The 9,356-nt window shown below is 47.7% G+C and overlaps 1 gene segment (V, D, J or C); it reads right to left on the bottom strand.

Moving 5' to 3' along the window:
- Positions 1-233: 233 nt before the first annotated feature.
- On the bottom strand, positions 234-3,258 carry LOC142428538 (Ig lambda-1 chain V region-like). The segment is given in 2 exon segments: positions 234-550; positions 3,183-3,258. Coding segments are annotated over 2 exon segments (393 nt in total).
- Between the last annotated feature and the right edge of the window lie 6,098 nt (positions 3,259-9,356).

Here is a 9,356-nt window from a genome sequence, read left to right on the forward strand (position 1 = left end):
TTTGAATACACAGGTTGAACCACCTATCTTTGGGGACGGTGCAGAACAAGCTCCCTGAGTCCACAGTAGCACAGATCTAAAAACAAATGCGCAGTTAGCAGCCCAGTGCTGACTCCACTTGTCCATCATGGCTTCTAGCGCAGATCTAGCCTTGGAGAAAGTACAATGGAAAGACTCAGCAGTGAGGGGCTGAGATGAACCAAGACTGTTTTTGTCTCACTTCCTCACAAGCGTCAGTCACTGTGAACATGGGTGCTGAACCACAGAGCACAGTAATACTGAGCCTCATCCTCCATCTGGGCCCCGGTGATGGTGAGGACGGCTTTGTCTCCCTTCAGGGAACCAGAGAACCTGGCGGGGACTCCTGGGACTCGATAGCTGGTATCACCTATTAGACCCCTTGGAGACTGGTAAGGATTCTGCTGGACCCATTTGGCATAGTTGCTGGTGGTGACAGCACCTGCACTGGAGCCACAGGTGAGGGTGACTGTCCCTCCTGGAGTTATGGTCAGTGAAGGCTCCTGAGTCACCACGGCCTGGGACAAGGCACCTGAAAACAGGGCAAAGACAAATTAACAAGAGAGGGGACAGAGGCACGTAGGTCCAGTGTCATCTTCCTCCAGCTCCAGCAACAAGCGTTCTCCCACCCCTGACCTGAGCAGTGAGTGAGAAGGGTGAGCAGGAGAGGAATCCAGGCCATGCTGTGGACCCTGCTGTTCAGGACTCTGCGCCACAGTCAGCTTCCCCAGCTCTCCTTATCACCCCAGCACCTGCGGGGGTGGAGCCTTCATGCAAATGAGCTCCCAGGGGAGGGTGGCAGACAGTGTGGTCAGGTCACAGGTACTGAGCTGTTTCCCAGCAGTGAGCAGGAGTCAAGGTCTCAAGAAGCGCCTTGCAGCTGAGCATGGGCCTGTCACAGCGCCCTCTGCTGCCAGCAGGGAGACAGGGACCCAGGGGCATTCCTGCAGGCCTCTCTTCTCCCCTCCCTCCTTCGCAAGGGTCCCTTCTTCTGCTTCAAAGGATCTAATGAGGGACCAAGGAGCCAAACAGTAAAGCAGGAAATGAAACACGTGCTTGTGCAGGAGGGGCAGGTTTGGGAGAGGGAAGCCTCCAGTTCCTCCCTGGCCTCTTCCCTGTTCATCTCCCGTTCGCGCACCTGTGTCCCTACTATGTGGACGGTGGGCAATCCTGAGCTCTCTGATGCCTGTATTTAGGTGTGTGGAGAAAAAAACAACGTGATATTACACCAATCATACATATGGTTGAAGTTCTGTTAATATAGTTTTGAAAATTGGGGCAAAATTTTGATGGAAGAATCGAAAAATCCCAGAGAATAAAAACCTGTCACCGATTTTTCACATGCCAGCTTATCCTGAGTGCTTATGAGGGGTCTTTGGGGAGGTACACCGAATCTTGTTGCGCAAAGGTGAAAGCACACACGACGCAGAAGCACTTTGGTCATCCAAGTGATTTCATGACGGGAAGGGCAGTGTCAGGATCACAGCCTCAAAAATTACACGCTGCTTCTGGAAAGTGTACAAGGCTGCCCTGGAACTCCGCGGGAGTCTGAGACTGAATGTCAGAACCCACGTTGACAGAAGCCCAGGACAGGAGCGGCAAACGTGCCTGTGGAGCCAAGAGCAGGGACCAAGGGCAGGATAATTCCCAGAGGACCAGAGAGCCTGCACACAGGCGGAATCTCAGACCCTGCTTGCTGCCTGAGCAAGAGAGTCAGGTCCCAGCAGGGCTGCTGCTGTTCTTCCCTGCCCTCCACACTGGCTGAGGAGGCGTGGGTGAAGGTATCTACAGACCCGACTGACTGGGTTAGGCACACCTGTGTGATGTCATGTCACTTGCCTACGCTGTGGCCAGGTTTAGCTTCGCCTGCACCCAGGTGGCCATAGTCGGCGCATGCTCAGTTTGGATTATTTCACAGGTGGCCAATGGATGCCTGATTTCCCTGCAGCCCCTTTATTGCGGCCCTAGGCAGGCATTTTGGGAGACAAACTCTCCCCTCACTTTGTACCTATTCTGGCTCCCTGGAAATTACACATAGCCACGGAAACAGGGCCAGAACAGAGGATACAGAACACCTTGTGCATATGCAGGTCTCCAGTTATTTTCTTGAAGAACATTCAGAAAATTATTGATTGGTTTGAGAAGAGTTGAAGTAATTATTGCACATTGGCATCCCAGCAGAGGAGCCTGGTGGTGTCTGGGTTATGCGTTGGGTTGTAATCCGCATTTCACTAGTTCAAAACTACCAACAGTTTCACAGGAGAAAGACGGGACCTTCGATTCCCAGAAAACAGTGACATTCTCAGAAACCCACAGGGGGTCACTGTGAGTTACCATTGACTTGATGTCAGTGAGCAGTTTTAGTTGTTGAAACGACTAATCCATAAAAACAGCACAATTCCCAGCATCAATATCTTCATTAATTAAGCTGTGCTTCGGTTTAAAGATCAATTTCAGGAAACAAGTTACAGCTCATCATTTCAGTTGTAAAGACGTTCTCAGGGCAATAGCCTTGCAGAAATTGGTTCATCCTTGATGATCCAGAAAGAAAGGATTCCATGAGAATTAGCAATTCTGTCTACCATCCCCTCCCCTTTGTGTGGATTCATTTGTACAATCTTTGATTTTTTTTTAATGTTCATTAATTGTAGTTGGGCATGTAAGGGAGCTAGATTCAGGCGAAAAGGTTGTTCATCCCGTGCCTGCAAAGGCCCCCATAAAGGAGGTTGGGAAGGACTCTGGGGGCCATTAGACACCGATGAGGACACTGAGACTGAGCATGCTCAAATTCAGACCTACAGCCAGGTGGGAGGAACACCTGCGCAGCCCAAACTAGATCCAGGCCCAGCACTTCACACAGGTGGTCTTAACACTTGCAATGGGGTCAATAAATACCTTCAACTGCACTCCCTAAGCCAAGGGGTGGGCCAGAATCAGGGCAGGAAGGCACTCTTGGACCTCGCTCTTCCTCTCTTCCCACTGCGCTCTTTCTTGTCCTGCGCCCTGACATTCCTGTCCTCCCTCTTGCAGGCCTCGCTGGCCTGAGTTCACTCTGATTGTGCTCTGTCCCACGAGGTTGCAGTTGTGAGCCCCAGCACAGCTTCCCCGAGTCTGGGCACGCTTCCAGCAATATCGTGTACTCTTTCGACACTAAAACCGGAAACCTCTCCCGTCGTTCATCAAAACCCACTTGGAGTGCAACACGCGCTTCAGCACGAATTCTTTCTCGTGGGAAGCCATGACCGAAGTATTACCCACTCGAGAAACCATGCAGGCACCCCCCCAAACTTCTCTGGTTTTTATTGGGTGTTCCCCGCTTTTTCTTCTCATTGTGAGTCTTGCCACTTCAGCAAATGAAGACCCCAAGAGCTTTCTTTATCACATGATCCGGTGCATCTGCCATGATCCACTGTCCAATGCGCTCTGGCCAATAGCAAAGCCATGCACTTCCCTGGTCGCAGTCAACGCGCATTCTCCAGAGGTTTAATCCACGTGTGTGTCCCTCCACGTTTATTTATTTTAAAGTAAACGACTTTAAAATGGGTCACAAGGGAGATCCCATGATAATGTATTAAATTTAACTGAAGCATGTCTGCCACAATTGGTTTTTTAATGTTCTTTGATAACGAGGCTAGTCAACCCCCTGGATGACATTTAGAAAGCATTCAATGGAGGCTTCATCCGTGTCCTGATCCATCACATGGATTATGGTTTCTGCTGTCGTCCACAGCAGTCGGCAAACCATGTGTTCGCAATAGAAACTATGATACTTGTGTTCATCTGGGTAGACTAGAGAAATAAATCCATGAACACACGTATGTGTCTAAGAAAGAGATTTATATACAAGAGCAATTGAGCATTGAGAAAACGTCCCCACCCAGTGCAGTCCAAGGCCATAAGTCCAACATTAGCCCACATGTCTGATACCAATCCATAAAGTCCTCTTCAGACTCACGAGACACATGCAAGGAAGCCAAATGCAGGACCAGCACAATCCAGTGGGTAGAAAGTGCTTCGATCCAGTAGCGTTGCAGGCATCTCAGCGCTGGCAGGGCTCTCTGTGTGGCTCCTCCGGCTTCAGAGGTCTGGTTGCATCCATGGTGGCTTGTCTTCTGCAATGTCTCCCAGGAAGTGGCAGAGAGAGAACAGTGTCTTCCACCTCTAATGAGGAAGTAGGAGATTTCCAAGAATTTTCAAGAGACGGACATGCCCACAGAACTCTCATTGCCTATCTCCAGATTGACAGTTTAAACTCCAACCCTACACCCTTAATTCTTAAATTGACACCCCATTGCATGACTACCACAACACTATTCCCAAGTTTGTTTTTTTTATATTGATCTTTCACAATCCTGTTTGTCACATTTGCTGCTGTGCCTCTTCCATGTGGGCCTCAATTCAACCCTTTTCTGGCTGAAGTTCCTGAGTTGTATAAGTTGCCCCAACATCTTTGAGAATTTTCAGTTGCGAAGCCTTCAGGTCCTCCACCAGGAACCCATCCTCAAATGTCCACTGCACTCGATGGTCTGGGAGGAAGCTCATGAGTTTTTATCTCACTTCCCCATGGGCCTCAAGCACCATGCAACTACTGATGCTTTTATCCCAGGCTGCACAGTAATATTGAGCCTCGTCTTCAGGTTGCAGCTCAGAGATGCTCAGGGTGGCCGCATTGCCAGACCTGGATCCAGAGAACCGCACCGAGATGCCTGAGGGCCGGTTGTGATTCCTATACATCACAGTTTGGGGGCGCTGGCTCCCATGCTGTTGCACCCACATTGCTCCCTCAAAACCACATTATTGCTGTTTCCGGTGCAGGTGAGCGTGGCCGTCTGCCTCAGCTCCCTGGACACTGAGGGTGGCTGACTCAGTGCAGCCTGAGTCACAGACACTGGAGGAGAGAGAAAAAGAACAGTGATCAAGGGAGTGAGGAGAGGAGCTCAGGTGGGTAGGGACGGGGTCATCAACCCAGAGCAGGCCGACTCGCACCTGTGCACAGAGAGACGAGGAGATGAAGCCAGGTCATGTTGCAGGTGCTCAAGAATCTGCACCCCGATGTCCCCCTGGTCCCTCTTATTCTCTCTCTAGGGACATGTGGGGGTGGAGTTTCTACTTTCAAAAATCCCCTTGCTTCCTGACCACGCCCACGGCACACAATTCTGGACAGTTTCTCTGTTGTGAAATGCAGGAGTAGAAGAGAAATTCACCAGCCCTTGGCCCCATTGGTCAGAGATCCCTAGAGGGCTCTGGCAGTTCTGACAGCTGCTCTCAGGTCACAGTCCCCTGAACTCAATGGTCTAAATCCCCGGGGTTGAAAATAAAGAGCAGGGCACTAGGCGCCCTCGAACAGTCCCACAGCCCCCTCTGCTGGCCACATGGCTCCAGTCCTCTCAGGTCACCAGCCTCCAGAACCACCAAGACTCCTTACCAAGGTCTTAGCTCCTAGCTCCCAACTCCCATATCATTGATCCCAGTCCCCAGTTGGTAGATAATATCTCAAAGATCGCAGTTTCCTGATCACAACTCAGAGTCACAGCTCCCAGTTCTCAGGACAGTGGTGGCAACCAGGCCTCCCTTATAAAGATTCCTAAGGAAGCCACTGAGCAGAGTGCCCAAGAGAGACAGAGACCCATCCCCACTCCACCCGACCACCAGAGCTGCCAAGACACTGAGCCTGCCTTCTGCTCTGTGGACAGAAACTAGTGGGCCATGATCTGTGATGAGTGAGCTAAATTTACTTTTCACTGAGAACTTTCTGTAACTCCTACCATTTACCTTGTCAATCTTGTGTTTTCTATTCTTAATGGGGGAAAGTAATAAGTAATGGGTAATTATCAACAAATGACACTATGAAAGTTATTGTGTGTGTCTGGTTGGTATCTACTCTCAGTGCCGTCCTTATGCATTCTGGGATACGGACAGGACACAAGCTTGCTTGCCAAATGTGAGGAGGGCTTACAGCACTTGCTGATGAATCGTATAGGAAAATGTAAGATTTCAGCCTTCAGTATGGATCACAACTCACCCAAAAACCTCACAACTGGACCAATAAATAGGGGAAAGATTGACATTGTCGAGGATGTGTTCTTGCACGGGTTCACAATCAATGCTCATGGAAGCAGCAGTCACGGAATCAAACCCGACGCTGCATAGAGGGAATCTGCTGCACAGACCTCTTTAAAGCTTTGAAAAACAAGGGTGTTACTCTGGGGGACTAAGGTTGGCCTGACCCATACTATGATATTTTCAATCACCTCGTATGCCTGTGAAATTTGGTCAGTGAATAGGAGAATCAAAGAAGAATCAATGCTTTTGAATTATGGTGTTGGCTAAGGATATAGAAAGAATCACAGAACTGGCAGAATAAATAAATATGGTTTGGAATAAGCATGCTCATTCATCTTGGAATTCTCCTTGGCAGCTAGAAGAGTCAGATTTGATCTCACTTTGGATATGTTATCAGGAGAGACCAGTCCATGGAGAAGGACATCAAGCTTGGTAGAGTAGAGTGACAGAGAAAGAGAGGATGGCTCTGGGTGAGATGGGTGGACTGAGTAACTCTAACAATGGGCTCACGCATAATCGTAGTGAGGATGGTGAGGGAGACAGGTGCAGTGTGTCATCTGCTGTGCCAGGGTCACTGTGAGGCAGAGCCAACCTGACAGCACGTGACAACAACAGAAGGACGGATGGATGGAGCTGGTGAAGAATATTGATGGTGTCATGGACGGTCAACATCACAAACTGCTCTCCAGGAAGAAGTCCAACCACAATGCTCCATAGAAGTGAAAATGGTGAGTCTTTGCCTCACATACTTTGGGCATGTTTTCCAAAGGGATTAGTGTCTGGATAAAGGACACCATGCTTGGTGGAGTAGAGGAGCAGCAAACAAGAGGAAGACCCTTGATGAGGTGGATTCACACAGTGCCTACAAAAATGAGCTCAAACGTAACAATTGTGAAGAGGTCTATGACCGGGCAGTGTTTCCATGTCCTCTCCATCGTGTAGCTAGGAGTCAGAAAAGGCTAAATGACACCTAACCACAATAGCAACTAGTTTAGTAACTTACCCTCCCTTCCCCTTCAGTGCTGATAACAATCAAAAGTGTGTCTTTTAGGGTGAAGTAACTTTCTTAGAATTTTATACAAGTGGACTTAGACATCTGTCCTTCTCAGATTAACTTACTTCACTTAGCATACAGTCCTCCAAGCTCACAAACAGTATCAGGTTTTTCAAAAACTCATCATTATTCTAAAATGTTGCACAGTATTCCATGCTGTGTAAATACCAAACTTTGTATCTTCATCCTTCCATTGATAGGCAGTTAGGAAATTTCTATTTTTTTCACTATTTTGACTAGACTGCAATGAATATAGTCTGCTTTGATCCTCCAATTACTACTCTTTTGGAAAGGATTTATCAGTGAATAATGTGAAAGCATTTTTGCTGTTGAAAGCATATATATGTTAAGATGGGTTTGTTCTTTGCTATAGATGTTGTGGAGACATTGATAATGATCTCTGTCTAGATCTCCTTTTGGGTTAAAGGTTTTTCCATCTCAAATTGGCTAAACGTCTCAAATGCTCTCTCAGACTCCCCCATCCCATATTCTTATCTGCACCGAGACCAAGATCCTGCCTAAGATTCCCTTCAGACTGTGCAGAGCAGACTCTCTTGTCACCCTGTTCCAACAAGCAGCTTTCTTAAGTGCCCCAAGTGGAGTCCTTTTCCCCACAGCCTGGCCTGAGACTTTTCATTCTCTGACATCTTACCTTTGTGCTAAGATCAGTCACCACTAAAATCTGTGTTCAGACCCAACTAAATCGCAGTCACTGAAGAGCAATTTCAAGTCCAACCGATAATTCAAGTTGCTGGGGAGGCAGAGTTTTGTTCCTGATAGGGGATGATGGCAGCTAAACAATGTATCCACCACAGTCCACCCCTTGCGCTGCTCATATTCTGAGATCCGGTTTCACATCACTCTTTTGGGTTTCTTTTTTATATAACTCCTTTGGGTTTCTTTTTGGGTTTCTTTTGGGGAAATGTTCAATAATTGCAGTGGTATTAAGCACAATACTGGACGCTTCCACTAGTTTTGAGGCTATCAACATTTTAATGCTCCTTCTCCTCTATCCCCATGCTAGATTGGCCCTCATATCTGTACCCAGCTGAACTAGTCCTGGTAAGGAAAACCACATCTGTCTTTTTCAGATTTGTGTTGAAAAAGCCCTGCCCTAGTTATCAAAATTGGAGAGTGAAGACATGTCACTTTATCACATCAATGTCAGACAGACAGCTGTCCTTCATGGCTTTAGAGCAGCCTACCTAATCCTGACGCTCAGAGCTAATGGATCTTGCCTAATAAGTAATGTTTCACTTTGTCTGCTTATCTCCAGGCATGAGGACTGTGACGGAACCAAATGCAAGTGACCTTCGAACTTAAGTGGACTCATAGTATGAACGGGTTGGAACTGTTTATTCCAGGACACAGAACATTTAAAGTCCCTGCGCCCAAATATAAAAGGACTACACACAAAATCTCTGGCAGGGAGAGCAAAATGTACCACTTCTACTTATAACCCTTAAGTCCTTCAGTCACAAAATCTTCTGCTTCTGAACTCAGTCCCAAACCATATCCTTGATTTGGGGTGGGCACTGCATCCTCTGGCATGAACTTTGAACTTACCAGGAAGTATCTTGGATCTGAAATTTTCATTACAATGTCAATTGACCTGGTCTTCATACTCTCATATCCACCAGCCAATGTGTTCAGTCTCTCTTGGAAGAACATGGATTGAATGAGTGCACTTTACAACGCAGGGATGCTGAAGGAGTCTTTCAATACACAAGGCTACACTCTGTCCTTGAAAGGGGATCTTGGTGACACAATTTCGTGCCCACCACCTGCAGAGCATGAATTTTAATCCCCTTGGTAATAGTCAATGAGACTGAGAACCCAAGTGTTCAAATGATCTTTATTAAGACACTTGAACAGGGCCCTGCTTTCTGTTTTAAATTTCACACTGTACCTTCAAAATGCCAACACTGAAATATTCCAGAGAGTTGAAGGTAAAGTTCACAACCATCGCATCACCCGGCAGTCGTGTTCATGCCTGGATTTCAATCTAAGTCAATGAGGAACTTCGCAACAAGACCGAGCCTGTTGCCTTGAAGTCAGTTCTGACCCAAGGTAACCCTGCAGGTAGAGCAGCTCTGTCACGTTGATTTAGATGTTGTGTGTATGGGGAGTCTCTGAGCTTAGCAACGTGTTAAGTGTGCCACGAATGCCCCAAAGTTGGCCTTGTGATCTGTGCCCACCCGGTCACAGATTTATGACTGCT

Source organism: Tenrec ecaudatus, chromosome 16 (assembly GCF_050624435.1).
Source record: "Tenrec ecaudatus isolate mTenEca1 chromosome 16, mTenEca1.hap1, whole genome shotgun sequence".
In the NCBI taxonomy this organism is placed as follows: Eukaryota; Metazoa; Chordata; class Mammalia; order Afrosoricida; family Tenrecidae; genus Tenrec; species Tenrec ecaudatus.